Source organism: Pelobates fuscus, chromosome 9 (genome assembly GCF_036172605.1).
Source record: "Pelobates fuscus isolate aPelFus1 chromosome 9, aPelFus1.pri, whole genome shotgun sequence".
In the NCBI taxonomy this organism is placed as follows: Eukaryota; Metazoa; Chordata; class Amphibia; order Anura; family Pelobatidae; genus Pelobates; species Pelobates fuscus.
Window position 1 is genome coordinate 32,823,668 of NC_086325.1, and position 26,338 is coordinate 32,850,005.

Sequence of the window (26,338 nt, forward strand, 5' to 3'; positions counted from 1 at the left end):
CTTAAAAACTCAGTTTGTCTACACGTATGCGTAATGAAATAGACTGAAAGACTGCAGGATAAATCTTTAAAAAAAAAATGTATTTCGTTATGTAAATACCATAACAATAAATCTTGTTATCATAATGCTTTTACTGTCTCTCATGTTTTATAGATCAATTTCAATAATTATTCCATTAATGCTATGCTTCCAGCGCGTGATTAGCGTTCCTAAATCTGTAACTATTAAGTAAAGGCTTGATAATACTACGATCATGCTTAATGCATGCTTTATAAGGAGTCGTATTTTAACTACTTGTTTGCCGCATTCTTCCACTGAGACAGAACACTGCACTAAAAGGCAATACTAAGTGTGCAGAGAATGGGAGTGTAGGGTAGATCGTACATTTTATCCAGAATTTTTTGGAGCAGGTATGCAATCATATTTTTGTTCCGTATCAGGTGAGCTTTCTTACTAAGGCAACGAAGCATTCTGACCCTCTGGGACAAATTAAGCAAATTATGGTCATTTATACAGCTCTCTGAAACTGTGCAACACTCACAGGTTGACACAATCTAGCCAATCAGTCCCAGCTTTGTACGAGATAAAAATGAATATCAATGGAAGAGCTGTGATTCAGATACCGTGTATTGCCACGCATACATGGATTATTTGGCAACCCCAGATCGAACTGACTTGTTTTTGTATACTTTAAAGCTAATGCCTGCTGTTACTTTTTATCAGTACAGTTTAATAACCGGCATTCATTCGAATCCTGCTGAAGTGCATTCTGCATGCGCAAGTGACAGACTTAACCATTTAATACACCAATCTCCATTTAATTTAAAATAAACACGCAGGGCATGATTAGAAAAAAAACCTTCAGATCAATGATTTTGGCAAATGACATTGAAATACCATTGAAAGGGTATTTTTTTTTTTTTGCTGATCAAAGCAAATTAAATTAGCATAACTTTTACAAGAGCTCTGATAAAAAAAAAAAAATAGAAAAGAAAAAAAAAATTCCTAAACTGAATAGCTGCGCCATTAGCCAACAAAGTAATATTTTGTCTTTACTGCTCTATGCCATTTAGTTATTATCCTATTGGAAATCTAATTACAATCCTTTTACTCCCTAGTCAAACTTCACAGTTTTTGCAAGCTTAGCACTGACAAGTGATTTCATTACATTTGATTGCCCGCGCCCGGATTGACTTAACTTCTCTCGCAGAGCTAAAAGCCTCCTCAGTTCTCAGATTCCCTGTTTGCACATTACAGAAACAGCTCCTTTAATTAATTAGCACGAGCTGCAGTAACATGAACTGCTGAACAGAAAATAACATCACTTTACGAGCGCACAGAGACTGCTTCTTTTTGCATGTTTATACCTTGCTTAAGTTTTGTATTATTTCATTGTTAGGGGTTGTTTGTACAATGTTCCGTCTATACCTTTTTAACACTTCAGATGTAAGTACAGTAAGGGCAATAGCTGCAGCATGCACTCAGATCCAACAAGAATTATGGAATTAAATTAATTAGATCACATTGTCAACAGGTAAAAAAAATCTGTCCTACTGTATGTAGAATTCGTATGCCATAGGTCTTAATTTCCTAAATCAATGATGATCTAAAAACAAGTGCCTTGATTCATTACCTAAATTTCCTTTTGCAACATAAAATTCTACATACACAACTAGAGCAGTAAGTGTGAAGATGTAACATACCTGGGAAATTGTGATGAATTTGGCTAATCTATATGGGATTTGGGGTAGTAACTTGGTTTAAAGGGATGCTATAGGTGCCTAGACATCTTCATCTCATTGAAGTTGTTTGGGTGCCATGTCTCTGAAGTTTTAACCAATGAACTGCAAACATTGTTGACATGGTAGGTTTTAAATGTCCCCAGTAGTTGTCATACTGACAGCCACTAGAGGCGCTGCCACTTAAATAGCTGAGTAAACCACGACTATTTCAATCAGATGGTCTCAAAGCAACCATCTGATTGGTGCAACACAGCGTTTTGCCACTCAAGTGCCCTAGCCTCCCAGTGCTTTCCTATGGGAAAGCATTGGATTGACTGAGATCATCGATATTGATTATCTCATTCATGGAGGTAGGACTAGCCATGAGGATAGCAGTGCAGAGTGGGAGAAAAAGTGAATTAACTAGCTTTTCATGGACATTTGCAATCCTAACGCTATAGTGTTCCTTTAACAATGTAATAATAGGGCTTTTAGCATGAGACAACTAGATTTAATTTTTATTCATCCACGTTTATGAAAAATACATAATTCATCAGCAACAGTGATTTCAATGTATCATTTAGTATATATTTCTAATTAAAAGTAGCTTCATTTTTTTCTCACTTTTACCAGATGTGTATGCCTTTTACTTGGTATTTTGAGAAGAATTCCCACATCCTAAATTAATTAAGGACAAGTTTTTTTTTTAACTCTTCAGATTTTATAAAAAATATAAATTGCCTAAACAATGTAGATATAATGCAGAAAAATAGAAATATTAGTCATGTAGTGTCAATATAATATTCAACTTATATAAATGATAGTAGTAGTATGGACAACAGAGTTAAATTAAACAAGGCAGATCACTACCATAAGTAGACCTAGAATCCACTATATAAACTATGGGGTGAGAGGAACCATCATTTTGTAGAAAGTAATAAGGTAAGAACACAGGTAAGGTGAAAAGGAATCGGGAAAAGGGAACAAAGTACATCAGTTAATTAAAGTGTAAAAATAAATGAGAATTAAGTGTGTGGAACTGACATAGGCCCGCCATGGGTCTTACATTTTATGTTTAGAATTGTTGTCGATTTGTGAATCTTCATCACTACAACAGTCATGGTGGGAAATTTAGAATCCCATCAAATTCCTGTTATGGCTTTGTATAGAGTGCCACTTTGGCTAGTAAGTTGGTTATGTGGGCTAGAGAAAAGCCAGAACCAGTGGGACTGATCTTTGTTAAACATCCGAGAGTAGTCGTGACACTCTTTTAGTGGAGATCTTTAGACATAATCAGAAAATCAGAAATTTTTTAAATAGGTTCCTTTCTGCTATGACAACCTTTTTAACAATTAAAACAATTATCCTTATGGAAGCCAACTTTTTTTAATTTAAATCATTTTATGACCTTACACGCTACGTTGACATTTTAAGGAGATGTACATTCAATCAATGAGATGAGTATACCATACAATAATAAACAGGTTATACCCTTAACCTCTAACTGCAGTCTCTGTTACTGCAGTATTATAAATGATCCTATCTCTCCTGGATAGTCAAACAGTAATATGCCATAAATGACAATTAGAACAGTCAATAGCAGATCTCATATAATGAATGCAACAGACTAAATAATAAAGTCCAATATTAGTCTGTGCAAGTCTCCTTTGTCCCGGGTATTTTCTTGGATAGTAGCACTCCACAATAAAGGCGAGGATGTGGAAAAGATACAAAGAAAAATGAATTAGTGACTCTCTGTATTAATACTGTACATGAGAAGCAGTCCAGAGTAGTTAAAAATAAAACTTGCTTTATTAGGGTCTTAGCTCTCAGCTAAAATCAGTATATAATCAGACTTCATTAACATGTATCTATAAGCTGATATACAAAGTGCATATTAGGTGCAGACCTTGTATTGCTCACGAGATGAGTATACGTTCAGCATGGAATACATGCACATTGCCTCTCGGTTCTCAGTGTTATATACATGTATGTTTCATGTTGTAACATATTATCATGACCATATTATTGGCATAATAGTGCTCATGGCTAAGAGTGAGTGGTGGTGGGATGAAAACCTGCTCTTAAATATAGGCAAAACAACTCAATGGAATATGTTGACCAACTCTAATGTTCTCCTAACGCAACTGTTACCACATCACTTGAGTCAGTGACGCAGTGTTAATGTCGATGCGCATGCATCTGCCTTCTTTCCTTTATGTTTTCCAAAACTGTGAAGGTCAACACATATATTGGAACATCACTTTTTATCTACACATTTACAGCAATTTAGATATTACGGTGAAATTGTATTATCTGTAAAGTCATACCAAGTCATGTTGGTCGTAGCAGGTGCATTTTATGTTTCGTTTGTTTGTGGTTAACATTTTTTACTTTTTTTTTTTTTACACATGTTCTCGACTGCTTGACTGCAGTGTTGGGTGCAACATAAAAGTAACTTAAGCTTTATAGATTCTGACAGTAGAGCACCATAATTAATATTCCTGTAGTGTACACTAATGGATTCATTCCAGACACATTTCAGTGAGTTAGCTAACACACCTATCTCTACTATTGACTGCCCATGCTTTCTGTAGCACACCCTCCAGAACCACGAGTGAGCTGCCTGGGGGGCTGCAATGTTTCATTTTTAAGAAGTCATCTTTCTATTCTGACATATTTGCATCATAGTATCTTCTTTTGTCAGAGAAGACGATTGGAGTGTGTCTAGGTGTTGAGAGCCAGCTGTTGGTGATGTACGCCTCCGCTTGGGAATGTGATCAGAATGCTAATGTATAAATAGGATTATACCCGCTGTCCTAGCAAATGTTTTGATGATATGACAGCTCAGTGATTTAATTGAGTTAGAATTTTGAAACATGTTGCAAACTGCATCTACATCTTATTCACATAATGGATGCAATTGTAGATTTAACTGTACATAGCTCCTGAGAGTTGTTAGCGTAAAAAGCTTGTTCTGCCAGTCAGCATCTTTGAAGCAACCAAGCTAGTAAATTATTGAGTAACCTATGTGACTCCAGTTTACAATAACATTAAAGTGATTTCTTTGCTCTCAAGTCCATTGGTATGCATAGCTTTTAGCTGAATAGTTAATCGTTAATTGACTTTTACATGCAGGTATATCTCAATGTTATGAAACACAATTGGTTTTACTTGTAGAGTACAAGCTCATATGGTCAGGGATGGATTTGGTTGCCACTGAGAAAAATTATAAACGCAACACTTTTGTTTTTGCCCCCATTTGAGCTGAACTCAAAGATTTAAGACTTTTTCTATGTACACAAAAGGCCTATTTCTTTCAAATATTATTCACAAATCTGTCTAAATCTGTGTTAGTGTGCCACAATATACATCCGGCATAGTCTTAATTTAGGACCCATTTTTTGTTATTTTTGGTTATTTCTCCAATGTAGCACTTAAGACGTGTCACAGGAAATGACAAAAGAATGTAATTGAACATATTTGTTTCTGTGCAAGATCATTTGTAGTGCTTTGCGCATACATGAGTGGTTCAAAGACAATCTGCAGGACTGGTTGGCTGGTACCTGTGGCCTCAGCTCCCATGTGTCCTGGAAAGACATAATGCTTCACCAGCCATTCATTCTGTGTTTCACCTACATGGACCATACAAAGACATGCCCCTAGCATCTCCTAGTATACCTCTCAAACATGGGCTACACCAGACAATAAACCCTTTCAGTGCTGCAACCGAGAGTATCTCAATGCGCTGCTCTCCCTTGTGGCACATCACAAGGAAAGCGAGGTTTGCAAGACAGAGCTCTGTGATTGGTTGGCTTCAAAGCCAACTACTCATAGTGCTCTGATTGGGCATTCAAAGCATGGAAAGTGCTTTGTAGAGGCCTTTCCTGCCTTGAATACCCAGTCTGTTAGGAGCCATCAAGAGGCCCACATGAATTCTTTTTTCCTGCATTGTATTTTTTATTTTTATTTATTGTGTTTTTGCAAATCGGGTCTTATTTGTTTTAAAAAAATGTCAGGATATTTTGTTATTATTTGGCCTTGTTTAGGGTTGAAACAGAGAACTCTTTATTTAGTAAAGCCTTCAAATAATGCATTTTTTACACAATGTTTTTCCCATTATTTGCCCCCAACCTTACTACTATTAGATTGAGGGGGTTAGGTAAGGCTTTATTTTTGAGAAGTTTAATTGGGAACCTCTTGCCATCAGGGAGAAGGGGTGAGCTTGTGGGGCCAGAAAACTGGGCAACTCCTGGGCCCTTTTAACAAGGCCATTTAGTTGAATAAGCAGTTAATCCCAGAGTTTAGCATATCATATTTATTTTTTACAATTTCTACAGATTATAAGAACTATAATTGGTATTTCCCTAGACTTGTGCTTTCTTAGCTCACTGGAGTTTGCTTGAAAGTAGGCTATTTAAATTAGTCTCTTTTAAAGGGACTCTTTAGTCACACAGGTGGGACTGATCTTTGTTAAACATCCGAGAGTAGTCTTGCCACTCTTTTAGTGGAGATCTTTAGACATGATCAGATTTTTTTTTTAAATAAGTTCCTTTCTGCTTGACAACCTTGTTAACAATTAAAACAATTATCCTTATGGAAGCCAACTTTTTTAATTTAACTCATTTTATGACCTTACACGCTACGTTGACATTTTAAGGAGATGTACATTCAATCAATGAGATGAGTATACCATACAATAAACAGGTCCCCCAGCCTTCCTTCTTGCTTTTATATGAACTTTCATTTCTTAAAAATAATTTTCAGAGCGTTTTTATATTAAAAACTTACCTCCGTTCCAGCGCCGAGCTCCCAGCCATGCCGCGCCCCCTTTTTCGTCAAAACGACTGAAATTGCGGGGCCCAATAGGACTCTTCTCTGAGAGAAGCATCATCGCGATGTGGTGCGCATGCGCGGCTTCGCACTGCACCAATCGCGTTCTTCATAGAGCGGCATTGACAGCCGCCCTATGAAGAAACTCAGCGCTTTACCGCGCATGTGCGCGGAATGCGCGTTCGCGAGCTGAGCTGTCTGACTGACAACTCAGCTCGCTTTCTAAAACTAACAATAAGGGGGGGGGACCTACTGTCCCCCCCGGCCCCCACCCCTGTGTGGCGGGTGGGGGCCCTAAAATAAACAATAAGGGGGGGACCTACTGTCCCCCCCGGCCCCCACCGCTGTGCGGCGGGTGGGGGCCCTAAATTTAAAAATAAGGGGGGGACCTACTGTCCCCCCTGGCTCCCACCCCTGAGCGGCAGGTGGGGGCCCTAAAATTAACAATAAGGAGGGGACCTACTGTCCCCCCCGGCCCCCACCCCTAAACGGTGGGTGCGGGCCCTAAAATTAAAATTAAGGGGGGACCTACTGCCCCCCCGGCCCCCACCCCTGTGCGGCGGGTGGGTGCCCTAAAATTTAAAATAAGGGGGGGACCTACTGTCCCCCCCGTCCCCACCCCTGTGCGGCAGGTGGGGGCTCTAAAATTAACAATAAGGGGGGGACCTACTGTCCCCCCCCGGCCCCCACTCCTGAGCGGTGGGTGGGGGCCCCTAAAATTATCAATAAGGGGGGGGACCTGTCAGCTGAAGCCACTCCCACAGCAGTGCTGACAGCCTCAGCACACAAAGTGCATTCACAGTGCTTTGTGTGCTGATAGCCCTTCTGAAGTATTCACCCATGCGTGAATAGGTCAGATGTGAGGCCTTTTTAGGGCCTCTGAACTCGGAAGTCCCTCTGGTGGCCGTCTGATTGACTGCAACAAGAGGTGTTCCAAGCTTCCAATGTAAACACTGCATTTTCTCAGAAAATACAGTGCTTACAAGAAAAAGGCTCATTAAGGCCTCATTAAGCTGAAGTTGTTCAGGTGACTATAGTGTCCCTTTAAGTAGGAGTTAAAACAACAGGAGTTTGTTGGTGAACTGGTGGACTGTGGCTGGTATTAGTTAATTCCAAGTGGGAAAAAAGCAGGTTTAAATTTTTTGTATTTTTTGTTTTGTATTTTATTTTTATTAACTTTTACCCTTTTTAATTTATTTTTCTCCTTGCTGTTTTGATTTATTTTAATTTTTTTAAACTTTTTTCCCCTTTTCATATATATTATTTTTTTTTCTTTGCTGGATATATTTAAACTTTGTCCCTTTTTTTTTTTCTTCTATATTTTCCCCTTGCTGATTTTATTTAAAACGTTTTCCCTCCTTTTTAAAAAAAAATAAAAAATGTTTCCTCTCTTGTTGTTCTATTCCCCTCCTTGTGGGTGGTGCTGCTGCTGAGCTAATTAGGTGGAGTGCCCCTTAATTTCCACCTGTGTGGGATTTGTATTGCCAATATAAACCCACTACTAACTCACAGAGCTTGCTCACTGGAGTTTGCTTGAAAGTAGGCTATTTCAAGTAGTCTCTTTTAAGTAGGAGTTAAAACAACAGGAGTTGTTGAAATCAAGAGGGTAAATATTGTTTTGCTCACTTGTGTTATTTGGTAACTGGGTCTGAGTGCTAGCAAGATTACAAGTTTTACTCAGTGTACATCTTGCTGCATGTATGCATGCCTGGAAGAATCTGTCCAGGTTCCATACCTCTGTGGTGGGTGTGAGCGAGTGGCTTTTCTGGAAGCTCGGATTGGAGATCTGGAGAGGCAAATTGCAACACTGAGGGAGATTGATAATCTTGAGAGGAGTCTGCTGCTCACTGTGCAGAGTTTAGTGGGTACAGGTAGTGGAGTGGGAGGAGATGAGACAGTTGGAGAACAGGCACATAGCTGGGTAACAGTGGGGCGAGGAGGCAGAGAGGGAGGGAAGAGGAAAGGTTTAGCTAGTCCTGATCTAGTGCAGCCTAACAGATTTGCCCGTTTGAGTAAAGATGTTGGGTGCATCAGCTCAGGAGTAGCTGTACTGCAGGAAGCTGTTCTTTCTAACAGCCGTGGGAACAGCCCCTCTAGTACGGGTGGGGTTGAGAGGGTAAGGAAGTCTAGACAGGTTGTGGTGGTAGGGGACTCTATTATTAAGAGAGTAGATAGGGTAATCTACCACTCTGATCGACTCAACCGGACAGTTTGCTGTCTCCCGGGTGCTCGGGTCCGGCATGTTGCCGACAGAGTGGAGGGATTATTGGGAGGGGCTGGGGATGACCCAGCTGTCATGGTCCATAATGGTACCAATGACAAAGTCAGAGGAAAATGGAAGGTCCTAAAGAGTGAGTTCAGGGATCTAGGAAGTAAGCTAAAGAAAAGGACCTCCAAGGTAATATTTTCAGAAATATTACCTGTGCCGCGCGCTACAGCGGAAAGGCAGCGGGAGATTAGAGAGGTCAATGCGTGGCTGAAGTCTTGGTGCAGGAAAGAGGGTTTGGGGTTTTTAGAGCACTGGGCAGATTTTGCGCTTGGGTACAACCTGTATAGTCGTGATGGATTGCACCTAAACGGAAGAGGGTCTGCTGTGCTGGGGGATAGGATGGCTAGAAGGTTGGAGGAGATTTTAAACTAGTAGTAGGGGGGGAGGGTCAAAGCAATCTAGAAAATGGAGATAGGATAGAAATGAGATGGGCCTTAGCTCAGAACAAAGGGGATGGAGATGGAGGGAGGGGGGAGCTCAGAACAGAGGATGTATGTAATATTGAGGATTCACAAAAAGTACAAATGACTCATGGTAATATTAAATGTATGCTTACTAATGCGAGGAGCCTATATAACAAAATGGGGGAACTAGAGGCAATAGCATACACTAAACAATACGATATAATAGGCATAACAGAAACATGGTGGGATGAGACACATGACTGGGCAGTTAACTTAAATGGGTACACGTTATTTAGGAGGGATAGGAAAAACAAGAAGGGTGGTGGGGTATGTTTGTATGTCAGCCATGAGTTCAAGTCAAATTTTAGGCATGTGGAGTGTGACGAGGAAAATGTGGAAGCTTTATGGGTAGATATCAGCTTGGGGCAAACAAAGGGAATATACGTTATTGGTTGGGATAAGTTATAAACCACCAAATGTAAATATTAACGAGTAAGAACTGCTGTTAGAGTAAATTGGTAAAGCTGCAAATCGGGGTAACACATTAATTATTGGAGATTTTAATTACCCGGACATAAATTGGGATAGAGGGACTAGTACTTCAGCTAGGGGAATCCGGTTTTTGAATGTGTTAAATTACACCTTTATGTCACAACTGGTACAAGCACCAACTAGAAAGGATGCTTGTCTGAATCTCGTTATAACAAACAATGTTAATCTTTTAACCAACATTCAACATTTGGGAAATAGTGATCACAATATGGTAACTTTTGAAATAAACTCAAAAAAGCAAAAGCATGTGGGGTGTATTAAAACGTATAATTTAAAAAAAGCCAATTTTAATAAGATTAGGGTAGCTCTACAACATATTGACTGGCATAAACGCCTTAGTGATAAAAACACTGAGGAAAAATGGAAAGTATTCAAACAAATATTAGAAAGGTACATTTCACAGTATGTACCATTGCGTAATAAATATAAAAGAAACCAATTAAAACCAATGTGGCTTAGTAGAGAAGTAAAACAAGAGATCAAAAATAAGAAAAGGGCTTTTTTTTTTTTTTTTTTTTAATTCTTTATTTTTGTCGTGCAGGTGATTACAAAGCATAAACGTACGCCACAACAGCGTGCATGAATGGTTAAACATAGGATTAGCAGTGGCATGAGAGGTCTGCACATTTTTGTTTTAAAATGAAAATAACAGGCTGTTTAACAATATTAGGTAAGATTACAAATGTTAGGCTAGACAAGCTTGTGTTCGTAGCGCATTACAAGCAAAAAAATAAAAGATTAAAGTAAATAATAATAGAGAAACTGAGCTTAATAAACGTGTCCTGCTGGTGAAATATAAAATAGAGTACATTGCGCTGGTTATTTAGGCAGGCTAGTGCAGGTGGTTCAGTTAAACTAGACATATGCTAAACATACTGCGTGGAACTAAATAACATGCATGGTCGAGTAATGCTAAAGAAGATTTGTCGTTGACAGTTCAATAGGAACACATATTGCGAGGTGGGTGTCCTGGCTGTGAGTCGCTGCCAGTGGCGATAGTGCTCCTCTAAGTCAGTCCCTTCATCCTATGCCCACCTGACATACCGACCTGTCCAGCATGAGGGTATCGAGCAGGGACTCTGCACGGTCAGGGAAGGTGTTAAGGTCCTTCAGCGTAGTCAGCGGTATCAGCCGCCAGGGGTGGGTCTTGTACCTGCGGGCGCTATTCTGCCGTGGCTTTTCCGGTCCTGTTTGTGGTGAGGAGTTGTACTTTGTCGGATGTGTACCCAGTGTCCTAGTGTCTCTGCCCTTCAGGTCTGTTCGGTTGATGGATGGTGTCGGCAGGGGTTTTGTCTGGTGGGGGCGCCATATAGTTTGCGGTCTGTTGGGGTCCCTCTTTGTAACGGGCGGTCTGCAGGATCTTCTCACCCGGTTCAGTGGCGCCTGTGCCCGGCTTTTATGTGGCGGGTTCATGTTGGATGCACCTGGTCTGTGCTTTATCCTTCTGATCTGCATTTCTTTGAACCGCGTTCGCGGTGCTTGTGCTGAATGCGGGTGGCCCACCAGTGTATTAAGGGGGGCGCATCGGCTTCGTGTCGCTGAGGCAGGTACCTTTACGGATCGTGGGTTCCCAGCCTCGACGCGGTCCCAGAAGCGCTGGCAGATCGCGTCGAACTTGGCCCTGAATGCCGCTGCCCAGTCCTCATCCCCTCGCTGTTGCAGAGGCACCGCTCTGTCGGCGGCCATCTTGGCCAGGCCAGGCCTCGTGGTGCTGTCATGGCGGCGTGGCCCGGGTCTGTGTCCCAGAGGTATGTGTCCTATGCTGGAGGACCGGGATGACCCCCGCCGGTCCAGGGGGGGGGGACAGGGGTCCGTCCGCAGCGAAGCCCCCAGTCTTGGCGGTGGGAGAGCGGCCGTCTCTCCTGCTCCCGCCTGCTGACTAGGCCTCCGATGGTCGTCGGGCAGAAAACTCCCGTTTCGCTGCTTGGAGGGTAGCATTCTGTTCCTCTCGGCATTCCCCATTGTTTGCTGGCTCTATCGGCCCGCTTAAGTCACGCTTGGGTCAGGGAAAGCTGGATAAACAGCGGAGTCCTGCAGGAGCTCACAAGGATGTCGACCGCTCGGCTCTGCGGTCAGGCCCCGCCCCCCAGAAAAGGGCTTTTAAAGCATTTAAATCGGACAAATCAGAGGCATCCTATATAAGATATAAGGAAGCCAATAATACTTGCAAAAAGGCAATTAAAGTGGCTAAACTAGAAAATTAGAAATTGATAGCCAAAGAATGCAAAACCAACCCCAAAAATTTTTTCAAGTACATTAATTCTAAAAAAAACAAAAAATTAAAGTGTAGGTACACTGAAAACAGAGATGGGTCTGTTAGTCAATGAAGACCAGGACAAGGCAGACATTTTGAATAACAATTTTTCTTCAGTATATATTAATGAGGATCCTATGGCAAGAGATATGCATATGATTGCTGCAACAAACTTGCAGATAACTTGTGATTGGATAACTCGAGACAAGGTTCTACAGCTATTAATGAAAATTAATGTAAATAAAGCTCCGGGGCCTGACGGTATCCACCCGCGAGTACTTAAGGAACTAAGTGGGGAAATAAGTGAACCTCTGTATTTCATTTTTCAAGATTCTTTTGTTTCAGGTATTGTACTGGAGGATTGGAGGATGGCAGATGTTGTTCCTATATTTAAAAAGGGTTCAAAATCCTTGCCCGGAAATTATAGACCTGTGAGCTTAACTTCTGTGACGGGGAAATTATTTGAACGGCTATTAAGGGATAATATTCAGGAATTCATTGAGAAGAACTGTGTTATTAGCAATAATCAGCATGGTTTTATGAAACATAGGTTATGTCAAACTAACCTAATTGCATTCTACGAAGAAGTAAGTAGAAATATAGATCAGGGTGTTGCAGTGGATGTGATCTACTTGGATTTTGCCAAGGCATTTGATACGGTTCCTCACAATAGGTTAGTCTTCAAACTAAAAGAAATTGGTCTCGATGAATATTCTTGTTCTTGGGTAGAACATTGGCTTAAGGATAGAGTACAGCGAGTTGTCATAAATGGTAAATTTTCAAGCTGGACAAAAGTGGTAAGTGGTGTCCCTCAGGTTCTGTTTTGGGACCGCTTCTATTTAACATATTTATAAATGATCTTGAAATGGGCATTGAAAGCCATGTATCAGTGTTTGCAGATGACACAAAACTTTGTAAAGTAATAAAATGTGAGCAGGATATTGCCTTGCTGCAGAGGGATTTGGATAGATTGGGGGACTAGGCACTAAAATGGCAGATTAAATTTAACGTAGAAAAATGCAAAGTTATGCACTTCGGGGTTAAGAATGCACAAGCAATTTACACCCTAAATGGCAGTGGACTAGGGATAACCACACACAAGAAGGATTTGGGAATTGTTATAGACAACAAATTAGGTAGCAATATGCAATGTCAATCTGCCGTTGCTAAGGCCAGTAAGGTTTTGTCATGTATAAATAGGGGCATAAATTATCGAGATGAAAATATAATTTTGCCTCTTTATAAATCGCTGGTAAGACCACACCTTGAATATGCTGTGCAATTTTGGGCACCTGTTCTAAAGAAAGATATCATGGCACTAGAAAATGTGCAGAGACGAGCTACAAAATTGATAAAAGGAATGGAGCATTTTAGTTATGAAGAAAGGTTACAAAATGTAAATCTCTTCAGTTTGGAAAAACGGCGCCTTAGAGGGGATATGATAACATTATACAAATATATTCGGGGCCAGTACCATTATCCATTATCTGTAAATCTATTCATAAACAGGGCTATACATAGGGCATGAGGTTACACATTTAGGCTTGAAGAAAGGAGATTTCATCTAAGGCAAAGAAAAGTTTTTTTTACAGTAAGAGCAATAAGGATATGGAATTCATTGCCTGAAGAGGTGGTTTTGTCAGAGTCTATACAGATGTTTAAACTGCAATTGGATAAATACTTGCAAAAACATAACATACAGGGATATAATTTCTAATTAGTGGGGTAATAGCTGCTTGATCCAAGGAGACATCTGACTGCTATTTTGGGGTCAAGAAGGATTTTTTTCCTAGTTTGTTGCAAAATTGGAAGTGCTTCAGACTGGGTTGTTTGCCTTCTTTTGGATCAACAGCAAAAGCATATGTGAGGAAGGCTGAACTTGATGGACGCAAGTCTCTTTTCAGCTATGTAACTATGAAATAGATATGCACTTTGAATACAGTTACTCAGAAACCAGACTGTGAGCCATGACAGTAAATATCACAGATCTTTAAACTGACTAGAATAGCGTAGCGGAACTGAATTAAGTAACACGGCTATTTACCTAGTAAATTGAGCTTAAAGTGTTTAACTACTTAATAATGTTGTATTTTTTTTACTTTATTGATACCAATTTTTGATATATGGGTTTGTAACTTCCAAATTTGTTTTGAATTTGTTTACTAAATTGTTATTTGAATACGTATTCAGAATATGTTATATTATTTGAGTCCACAATGCTTCTATCTGAGTAGTATTTGATTGTTCACTGCCCAGCATAAATAAGGATGTTTGTGCTGGGGGAAAAAAGGATATTAGGGTGCATCTCTTGATCTCAGTTGAAAACCGGAAATAAAAAACACATAAGTAGACAATATATAGTGTAGTATATTACACTGTTGATTGATATTTGTGAAAAGATAAGATAGGAAATGCACTCACATTTATTGGAGCCCAGCGTGGGGCCCCTTTTAAAGAGAGTTAAATAGTGTTTTTTATTTCCGGTTTTCAACTGAGATCAAGAGAGGCACCGCAATATCCTTAGGCGTACATTAGGCGTTCAAGTGCCAACTATTAGAGCTACACAGCTCCTCTTTCTTGTAAGTGCATCTCTTTTTCTCTTGCACCTCTGATTGTATAGCACACTGCACTCTATAATTTCCCTTGCTTTTGTATTCCTACTGTTACATATATCATCTGAGATAGGCGCTACTCCCAACTTTTTCCTTCCACCACCTTATTGTCCTCCGGATAAGAGAGACTCTGGCCCATGTTGTTTAAGCTGCCTTATTGCTACTTATTTCTCTTTGCTCCAATGATGAATCCTATTTGTTTCTATTCCTTTCAGTGGACTTACAAACAATAAGTGGATATATGCAAATTCAGGGATGACTCTACGTTGTCAGTTGGCTTGTGTGATACAACTGCATTCCCTGTATTCTATCAGGGCAGTGCGACGCCCTCTCTGGCTATGTGGTGTATGATATTGGTCTACACCAGCGTGCTCTTGTTTCAAAGTCATAAAATCACACATACATTTCTAAGTAGATGCCTATGATACCATGAAAATGTGTTTGTTGTGGTCCATACATACACAGATATTTGAGTTGTATGATAGGAGGTAGAAGATACTTTTTTTAAATTAAGTATTTGGTGACAGTGACCTAAGTGTTAGCCTGATTGCCATCATGCTTCTTTTCGGCCTAACATTTGCCTTGTTCCCTAATACAGCTGTACACACAATTAAATAGTCTTCCATATAAATTATGCCCTAGGCCTGTCTCCTGAATGCAGCAAGTGGTTGATCATTGATAGCATTGCTGATGGGTTGATATTATTGATAGCATTGGTGATAGGTTGGTATCATCGATAGCATTGCTGATGGGTTGATATTATTGATAGCATTGGTGATAGGTTGATATCATCGATAGCATTGACGATGGGTTGATAATATTGATAGCATTGGTGATAGGTTGATATCATCGATAACATTGCCGATGGGTTGATATTATTGATCGCATTGGTGATAGGTTGATATCATCGATAGCATTGCTGATGGGTTGATATTATTTATAGCATTGGTGATAGGTTGATATCATCGATAGCATTGCTGATGGGTTGATATTATTGATAGCATTGGTGATAGGTTGATATCATCAATCGCATTGCTGATGGGTTGATATTATTGATGACGTTGATGGGTTGATATTATTAATTCTTAAGTCTTGGAAGTCACATTACAGCTTTTTATGGCCCCTGATTTTAGATGTATTTTTTCCCTGACAATTTCATAACAACATTTTTATTTTGTTGTTATTTCATGTGCACTTTGTGTGTCTCAATTCTTTACTTTTCATGACATCACAACAACTGGTTTCTGGCGCTCTTTTTTTTAAGGGTTGGTTCTTAAGGTGTATTCTCATTATAGATTTTTTTTGTAAAAAAAAAAAAGCACAATAATTTGACAGGAATACTATTAGAACACTACTTTGTTTCCTTTTCTGCATACATCCCTTCTTTTTCTATCGCTGATTTTTTTTTTCATCTTGTTTTACAACACACAATGATTTACCCAGCATTTTCAGCTCTAAAATGTGTGTCCTGAGGGAGAATTACTATTATTGAAGGATTTTCAGCTCCCCGAGAATTTGTGAGATCTTTACTCTGTGTAAAATCCTATCCAAATGCCTTGCTTATTAAGCCACTCATGCATTTCACTGTAGGTTATAAACCAGACGAACGTGCACAAGGGGGCTATAAGCATATTTTAGTGTTACGGGATATCATTTATACAGTTTTTATATAGTCAATATTACCCCTAGAGAACAAGATTAGGCTTTAAACTAAATCTACAGTTTTGCTCACCTTTGTATAATATTCTCTTTAATGGAATGAAACCTACGTAAATGAATATTTGATTAGAGGGAAAACGAAATAAATGAATACATTTATTGCACAGAGGCTCATACAAATCTTCCATACACAGAACAGCACAATGCTATTAAGCTGTATATCGTTTACATTGAACTGTTTCAGAGGGCTAAGTACTCTCCTGTGCTGTACATACAGTGTGTGCCATTGCACATTAGTCAGACTGGCTACTTACTAATCTTGCTTGTCTGCACAAAACAGTGTGTCAAGGTTGACTTTGCTAAAACTACTGTAGCCTAGCATGTAAAGTTGCTGCTAAGAATAGTGGGGGAGCTACTATAAAGGGGGCAAATGTGACATGTTGGAACCAATATATGTTATTATTCTCTTACAAAAATACCAATGATGTGGGCACATGGATAGAGAGATGACAGAAAATGAAACTTAGCTGGTAAAGTACAAATAGTCCAAAAACTAACACAATAATATGAGTAATCTATAACATTCATAATCTCCGATAATGGTCAGGCCCAGCTCAAACAAAGCTTGGAACTTTCATAATATCCGATAGTGGACAGGCCCAGCTCAAACAAAGCTTGGAACATTCATAATTTCCGATAGTGGTCAGGCCAAGCTCATATAAAGCTTGGAACATTCATAATCTCTCATAACGGTCAGGACCAGCTTATACAAAGCTTGGCACAAGATCCAGTCTTGCTGGACAACCAAAAACCCTAATGAAGAGTCAGTCTTTATTAAAGACTTTTCTTATCAATATAAAAAAATGATTAATGATGCGCACAATAAGAACATTGTCCTAGAAAAACAGTGAGGAGGTAGGAGAGTACAGATTGGGGAAGGTTCAAAAGGAAAAATCTAGATTTTTATTTTGCTTCTCAACCTGAATACAGATAGATTCAGAGACTCACATCAGTCTGGATTGAAAGAGATTCAGATGAACAAAGCAAAACATGACAATATCTGGTTAGAGGGATTTGGTTTGATAAATCTAGGCTTATGGTGTCACAATGACCTTTCTTTTCTGAGGAATAAACTCATGGCAACGTGTAGGGCAGATGGTCTTAAAAGGTAATATAGTCTCAAATCATGCATTGCTTTTCTTATATGTTTTTTTCTTCTTCGTTTTTTCATGATTGACACACCCCAGGTAAGTTGTCAAGCTTTTAGCTTGCTGTAGTTAATATGGTGCTTCGAGTCTTCCTTTTAGAGCTGTATCCAGGGGTCTCAGTAAGGTTATTGTGTTTGGGACAGTGGGCTGGGGTCGACTGTCCTGTCCGGGTTCCAAACCAAATACAATGCAGTACTAATTTTGATAAAAATGTTTAAAAACAGTTTGACATAAACTGAAGACCTGCACTCAGAGATCCCCTGTACCATAAACACAACAATAAACTGCAGCACTAACGGTGCAGAGTGTCCTTCATATATTTATTCCCTATTATATCTGCGTATGACAGCTACCCCTCTGGCTGTCTATCTATCTGACAAACCGTCAGTCCGTCTGTCTATATCATGTATATTTGGACCAAGTTCCATCATGGCATGATTTTTACTTTCACCATAAATATCATAAATAGTATATATAATATGAAATGTTATTTCCTCCAATGAAAAGCAATTTGTACAATTCTCTTATGGTATTGGTGGACATCTCCTCATGGATTAGTAGTTTTGCATGTTTAATTAACAAATTAAATATATATATCTATGATTTTCACTGTCATTCTATCCCGATTTCTTGCACACCATGTCCTTTCTTTCTCTAGGACATAATATATATATATATTTTTATTTCATATAAATAAAATACGACCTATCAGTCTGCCATTAGGATTGTATCCACACATGCATTCTGTCATTCTAAATGGCTCACTGCAGTATGCAATTTTTACAGGAGATGTTTCTAAATGGAAACCTTAAATAATGAATTATTTTAACTACATCTTTACTTCATAAATAATACACAAATGTCAATGCTGTGGAGACTAGTTTTAAAAAAAAAAACAAATTTGTTTACTGTACCAATAAATAAAAGATGTTAAATATTGCAGTTTAGTGTATTATTTAAGCATTTAGCTTAAGCATACTTATCTTTTTATTGCGTGTGTGACAAATATTTTTCACAACAAGCACTTTATTTCCTTTTTTTATGCAATTTAAGAAAAAACTAAGCCATGAATCTGACAATATTTCAAGTTTTTTTTTCAATTACATTTTTGTGTTCCTATAGTTACCTGTTAGTGAAACATAAACATGGACAATACACAAGGATGTAATCATACTTAGAGACATTTGGTGGTTCCGTGTTTGTAAGGTCTTGACCTTTTCTCCCCAGATGTGACTTAAAATAAATTGTGAAAGTTTGATGGTGGAACTCAGAGCCAGACTGAAATGTTTGGATGGAGGTTATTGGACAGGGGTGTTACATTTAAAATGTTAAAATTAGTCAAAAGTGATGGAAATATGCTAGACTGTATTACAACAAAACACGCAAACATAGATCAGAGCGACCATGAAAGGATAAAAAAAACAGAGTGTAATTACAGAATACTTTCAAAAAGGTGAAAACCAAAATACTCAAAGTTAAAACGATGGAAAAACCTCTATGGTAAGGACAATAGAAAATGAAAAACCTTGAATAATGAGCCAGACATCACCAAGAAACCAGAATAGTTAAATCAACTTGATCCATTGAGAGAACCATAAATGGGCAATGGTTTTCTATTGGTTAATAGCTTTTATAGTACAAATTGATGGGAATTTGACAGCAATTTGGTTATGCCAGGAGATGCAAGTGTGCGTGGTTGGTAGAGATTTAACACTGCAAAACTGGCATGGACATTGCCAGTACAAGACAGAAGATTGTGGGAATAAGCAGCATTGGATGGATTGGTGGTGGACACTAAATGACGAGGAAATGTTTGTCTTCACATCAACTTAAAAAGGGATATTTTAGGAGTTTAAAGCAGGCCCGGACTGGCCATCGGGCACACCGGGCAAATGCCCGGTGGGCCGCGGTGGCCATGGGCCGAGGCCGGCAGGGAGATCACAGGATCTCCCCTGCCGGTCTGTGCAGGGCCGGCACTATCCGAGCGCCGGCCCTGAAGTAGTCCACGGCGGGCCGGTGGGGAGATCAGAGATCTCCCTCACCGGCCCACATACAGTATCCTGTGGCCGCCGGCGGGGAGAGAGAGGAGGGAGCCAGGCGAGGACCCGGCGGAGCTCCTACTTACAGCTCCGTCGGGTTCCTCTCGCGAGATTCGGAGCGTTGCCATGGCAACGCTCCAGGTCTCGCGAGAGTGAACTCTAGCCACACAGGCTAGAGTTCACGCACCACTGGACCACCAGGGATGGAAGCCAGCAGCAGGATCCCCCCTCCCAGGCATAAGGTAAGCAGGGAGGGGGGAAATAATCACACATTTGTCAGGATTTAAATTATGTTATGTCATCTTAATGCATTTTAGTCAAAAACACAAATAAACATATAATTTATTATTACAGTGGTGATTGTGCTATGTATGTTACAGACATGAAGACCTTTTCCTCCAGCATGATTTTGGACATGTACAAAGCAGATGAGTGATCAGACACTCCATCTTTGAATTACTTAAATGTTCACTATAAGAACTATAGGCTACTAGCATGACACATGAGGATGGAGAGGCTGTTCATGCACTCATAGCATTGTATTTCTAGTCTGTACTGCTATGCCATTAGTATTTTGGTAGAACAGAAAAAGTGGTCACACACTCACAGCACACACCCACACACACCCTGCACCCCTAACACTTACAGCACACACACACACTGCACCTCTAACATTCACAGCACACACACACACTGCACCCCTAACACACACTGCACCCCTAACACTCACAGCACACACACACACGCACACACTGCACCCCTAACACTCACAGCACACACACACACACACTGCACCCCTAACACTCACAGCACACACACACACACTGCACCCCTAACACTCACAGCACACACACACACTGCACCCCTAACACTCACAGCACACACACACACTGCACCCGACACTCACAGCACCCTCACTCACACACACTGCACCCCTGACACACACAGCTTCCTCACATGCAGACACTGCACCCTCACACACAGCTTCCTCACACGCACATAGCACCCTGATGCAAACACAGCACCCGCTCACACACAGCACACACACACTGCACCCATCACACACACAGCACCCTTACCCACATAGCACCCTTACGCAAACACAGCACCCATCACTCACACACACACACACACTACACCCCTCACACACACTGCACTCCTCTCGCACAAACACTACACCCCTTACACACACCCTCACACACACTGCACACTATGCTTTCCTAGCATTTTTGTCTCCTGGTATCCCAACTATGGAGACACCAGAGACAAATTTCAAGCAAACACAGTGCAAGCATGTTATTAAATTTGCTTGCACTGTGCATAACAAATACAGGGTCTTTTTCTCATGCCAGAGCCCTTCAGCAGAGCTCTGCGCATGGTCTACCCTGGAAGAGCATTGAACCAACATGCTCACTTTGTGATGGGGCGTGCTTGTCATTGGTGATGACAAAACACACCCTATCTGGCCCCGCCCCCTTTTTAGTGGGCCGCTGTAATTAAAAAATGCCCGGGCCGAATTTTCTTCCCAGTCCGGCCCTGGTTTAAAGCATTGTTTCCATGGCTCTTTCCCAAAATTCTCTGGCATATATTTTTGAACTATCGTTCTCAGAATTCTCGGTCATACAGTTGTTGTTAAATCTGTAGCTAAACTGGAGGGTCCAATTTATGAGGTTATTAAATTTACACTATGAGGTTATTCAGAAAGGTAAATCAAGCAAACTGCAATTTGCAATCATGTTGCCTCTCATACAGACCTCATCACCATTCTATCATAGGCATGTTTACACAGTAATAAAAAAAAACACCCAGATATTCTGAATTCAACGAATGTTTAACAATATAATTACAAATTATGTTCTGAAATCTGGATTGCACATAAGTTTTGATTACTGATCATAAAATGTGCATGTGACATGGATACAAAAACATGTGTCATTAGCTTAATATATTTACCACATATTTACCAAGGCATGAGACCAAATCTAAATATTGTTCATTTGTTGACAGACACAAGATAACTGTACAGTTAAAGAGATACTAGCAATTATATTTAAAACTACCGCATTGATTTAAATAAGGACAGTAAGTCTGTAACTTGGGCTGTAAAACATAATTGTTTTTTTTCTGACAAAGGTTCTTGTACTTACTGAAAGGTTATTATATACCAGTGAATTGTTATTATGTAAAAGTCATAAGGTTTTTATTAAAAAAACAATTTCTTCAAGGCAAATAGCCAGCAAATGATAAGCTTTCACGTTCTGTGTAGAATGTAGACACACACCCACGATAAACTACATACAATGAATTGCAAGGATTTCCACATGCATGCCCAAACACTTTGCATTTCAGTCACAGTGCTATAAACAAAGAAACATTGAACAAATAACACACATAGTTTTTTTTTTCAATCTTCAATAAGTAAATCTGTAATCTGTGGATGGCAAGTCTCTCTTAAAAATCAGGACATTTTCAAAATGGAGGTATGGAGAGAGCCTTCAGGAGCCTCATGTGTGTGGTTACAGTTCAATTAACAGAGCAAGAGAACTTCTAAAGTAAACACACTGTGCTGTCTGATTGCAAATGAAACTGTGTTTTCATGTAGTCTGTGTTAGTGACAGTAGGAGAGGTGTGGCTAGGACTGTATACACAGAAACAAAAAAAGGTGCTTTAACTCATAAAAAGGCAGATAATTGAGCAGTAAGATGGCATGATCTATACACCAAAATGGCTTCATTAAGCTAAAACAGTTTTGGTGTCTAGAGTATTCATTTCAGGAAGACCTGGACAGTGTTACAAAGCTTCATAGTCTCTACTTCCTCAGTTCTTGGAACACTAGCTATATCTACAGACATAATAGTGATTCCGTAACAACTGCAGTGCAGATACTCTGTTACCATGTTTCAGTCATCGGCAATTTTTTCAGTGGTCTTTGAGAGTTAGAAAGTCCATGCATCTACGTAGACGAATGGATATTCCTAAACACACCTTATTTTATATTTCACAGCAACGCTTATAGGTTTGTGTTACTCATCTTTGCTAAATGAAAATATTTTTAATTTTAACAACCTATATTTAAAATACATTATCCTTTTCTTATGTTGTTTTTTTTTTTTTTTGTGCATTTAATTCCAAAGAGTTTCCCAGGCTTCTTAACATTCCTCTGGAGATATTATGTTCTATAATCTTCCTGGTCTCTATTCTTGTTTATGTCCAGAATGCATATTAGATCATCTTTGTTTGGAGATAGAATACAAGAGCTCTTAAAACACAAACCATTCAGTAACTAATTAGCTGTTTCCTGCTCCTAATGAAGTGAGCACGTTGGTTTGGATTAAAATTCAGCCACTGCTCTCAGCTGTTTATGCTTCCAGATGTTTTTGCTTTATCTAGGAGTTTACTTTGACAGCTACAGCTAAATGATAAATCACTCATATTATGGCTGAAATGCATTTTGAAATTGAAATGTGGCAAACTTTGAAATTGCTCCAAGGATCAGTGTCACATAACAGGTCATTATTGGTTCTCTGCTCAGGGTGAACACGGTATTGGCATATGCAAAGCAGGGATGGGGAGAATCATCAAAGCAACACAGATTGTTGCAGAGAATTGTGCTTTTAGTCTCATTCTTACTGTTTGCTGATGTGGAATTCACGTAGACTTTCCTGGCAAAGACAGGACAGGTCAGGAATGGCCTAATTAAACCGTTATAATTTTCATTAACAAACAGCAAAAATGACAACTATTCAAAAAGCAACTGACATGTTTTTATTTTTTATGTATTATGGTACATTCATCCCAGTAAACATTATTTATCTATATGGTTCTGTCATATATATGTTTCCTTTAGCAGATGCATTGTGATTGATGTCTATCTATCTATTATTATTAGTAGTAGTAGTATTGCTGTACAATTGCTTTACAATAAGAGGGGACTTTACCAAATGAGACAATAACAAAATGTAACAGGAACAATAGGTAGTTGGGGACCCTGCTCAAATGAGATTATCTATCTATCTATCTATCTATCTATCCATCCATCCATCCATCCATCCATCCATCATCTGTCTGTCTATCTATTATTATCATTATTGGTATTTAAATAGCACCAGCTTATGCCGCATTGCTTTACAATAAGAGGGGAATTTACCAAATAAGACAATAACAAAATGTAACAGGAACAATAGGTAGTCGCTTATCTATATATCTATCTATCTATCTCTCTACGTGACAATATTGACCTCAGTAGAGACTCTTCTCAGAAGTTACTATGTCCAAAATGGGACCAGCTTGACTTTAGCAGGGGCTCATTTTTATAAGTTTCACAAACTTTGTCAGAAATAAGATGGCAATCAGGGGAAATACAAATACATTTGCAATATATGCACTATTACTTCTATTTCAAAAGGCAGTTGTGATATAAGATCTAAATCGTTTTAAACTAAATACATAGATTTCTATTTGCAAACATTTTTTGTTTTAATAAACAGATTGCTCATTCCTGTTATTTCTTTAAGTAATTTTAACCTTTTTTTTTCAAAGCAAATGATTCTCAAAGTAAACTGGATGTTAACAATAGATACATTCTTTAAGGAAGTTTATTAAAATGTACATAGTGGTTTGAACTGTCTCTACATTTTTTTCTGTGTATAATAATTTATATCCATATAACATATACTTTCCTGCTGTAAACTGGTCGTTGTTCATTAAAGAAACATTCCGGGCACCGTAACAACTTAATCACAATTAAGTTGTTATGGTGCGAGGAGGTCCCCAGGCACGGTCTTACGGTTAAATCATTAACAAACTTTGAAAGATGGCACCTGATTGCTCTGCCCAGCTACTTTCTTTCTGGGTCTGAAGCTTTGAAGCCTTGACTTCAAACAATTTACACACAGTTTATAGTTCGCAATGCAATTGGACACCATCTTCCAGTTTTGGGGGTTAAACTGTCCATTAACAGTTTAATCCATTATGGTAAAACAAAGCCTGGGACCTCCTTGCACCATAACAACAGTGTCCCTTTAATCAATACTCGGTATATAAGTTGTGCATGAAAACAGTGTAAGACGTGCATTTGTTCTATATTTTATGTTATTTCATAGTAGTTGTTGCTAACATAGTACAGACAGTCTAAATATGTATACTATGCAGCTAAATGTAAAAAAAAAATAATATATATATATATATATATGTCTAAAAATTAAAAAAATTAAAACAACCCGCGTTTGTAATCGGGTTGGGTGGCCCTCCTAGATGACAATGTGAGCAGCTGACTAATTTGTCTGTTGGTAAATTGATATAAAAATAAAACATCTAAATGTATATTAATTAGATATGTTGTTTACATTAAAATTTACCGTTTTTTCTTTTTTTTCTTTAGAAAACAGGACGTACATAAAGCCACCTCCGATCATGTACTGAAAAAGTGGAGATTGGCGTCCGAAGATTATACTGTTCCTGAGAAGGGTTCCTCCCAACCTCTGATGCCTTCAGTCTGGAAAGAAGAAGAAGAAGAAGATGATATAAAGCATGAACTACGAAGGACTTTTTTTGAGAAATTGTCACCCATAATGAACTGCCATGTCATCCTATTAATATCAAAATATTCCCTGTAAAAACATTTTTTAAATGAAACTAATCCATGTAACAATTTTGGATTTTAGAAAAAGTCTACATTTTTAAGCACATCTGAAAGTTATTCCGCTATCTCTTTGCGTCCCAAACTGTTATTTTATTTGATGTTTTTTTTTATTATAGTTTGCAAGATAGGTCAAGCATTTCAGTCCCCTTGGGCATTTAAATTGTTGATGCCAGGATCTATCCATATTGTACAGCTACGGCACAATGGTAATACGAGACTCAACAAAGTCTTTACCTTTACCAGCTATCCCTGTGACTGAACTAAACATTGTTTGTTAATCGAAAACCACTCATCACAGAACAGTATAATTGTGTTTATAATTTTAGCTTTGTTTATCAAAGCTGATACTCAGTATATATAACATTTTGGAAAGAAATGTGTGTACATTTTTAAAAAAAATAATAAAAATAAAAAACAATGCTGTACAAATTTTCTTTAATTTGATGACCAAGCTTGGTGCCTACCTGCAAGGCAGCTAGATTATTGAGGATCACTATGCCGTTCTATGATCTGCTTGGAATTTGATCTTTTAAATGAAGCAATGTTACGGTAGAGTGTTAGATAATGGAACCTTTTAAGTATGGTTTCTCTGTTGTATCATATTAAGTTAAAATATAACTTTTTTTTGTTAAGATGTTCTTGCTAAGATACAGTATTACATTTTTTTTTGTTTTGTTTGACTTTGGAAATCTTTCATTTTTTGATGCCTAATTTAATGTATTATATTAAATTGAACAGTTAAACTAATCAAACGACCGGTTGAAAAATTTTACTGTGTAGCACTCCAAGGCTGGTTTAATAAAAAAAAAAAAAAAAAAACACTGAAAAAATGTCTTCTTATGATATTTTAAGTATGTCTCTAATTTCTTTCAAATAATATTCCATCTCTACTTATTGGGGACTTCAACATTCCAATTAACCCACCTTTGACCTCAGTAGCCTCAAGCCTCAAAGTTTGTTTCACTTACTTCCTCCCTCAGCCTATCCCGGTGGACTACTTCTCCCACAGATGTAGCTGCCAATACCCTCAATCTTATTTCTTCAGATGCATGCACAATCTTTAATCTCTGTAACACTCAGTTTCCTCTCTCAGATCACTACCTCTTATCTTTTATTCTTGAGAGCCCCCTCACCCATCATTCTCAG

At 38.8% G+C, this 26,338-nt stretch overlaps 1 protein-coding gene across 2 annotated transcripts in view; it reads left to right on the forward strand.

Annotated features, from left to right (window-relative positions):
* The window catches only part of DACH2 (dachshund family transcription factor 2), a 423,481-nt gene extending 397,515 nt beyond the window's left edge, over positions 1–25,966 (forward strand). For both annotated transcript variants that reach the window (XM_063431857.1, XM_063431858.1), the window contains one exon: positions 24,932–25,966. In XM_063431857.1, coding sequence (XP_063287927.1) covers positions 24,932–24,972 — 41 coding nt within the window. In that variant the 3' untranslated portion in view covers positions 24,973–25,966. The remainder of the gene's footprint in view (positions 1–24,931) is intronic.
* Positions 25,967–26,338: the final 372 nt, after the last annotated feature.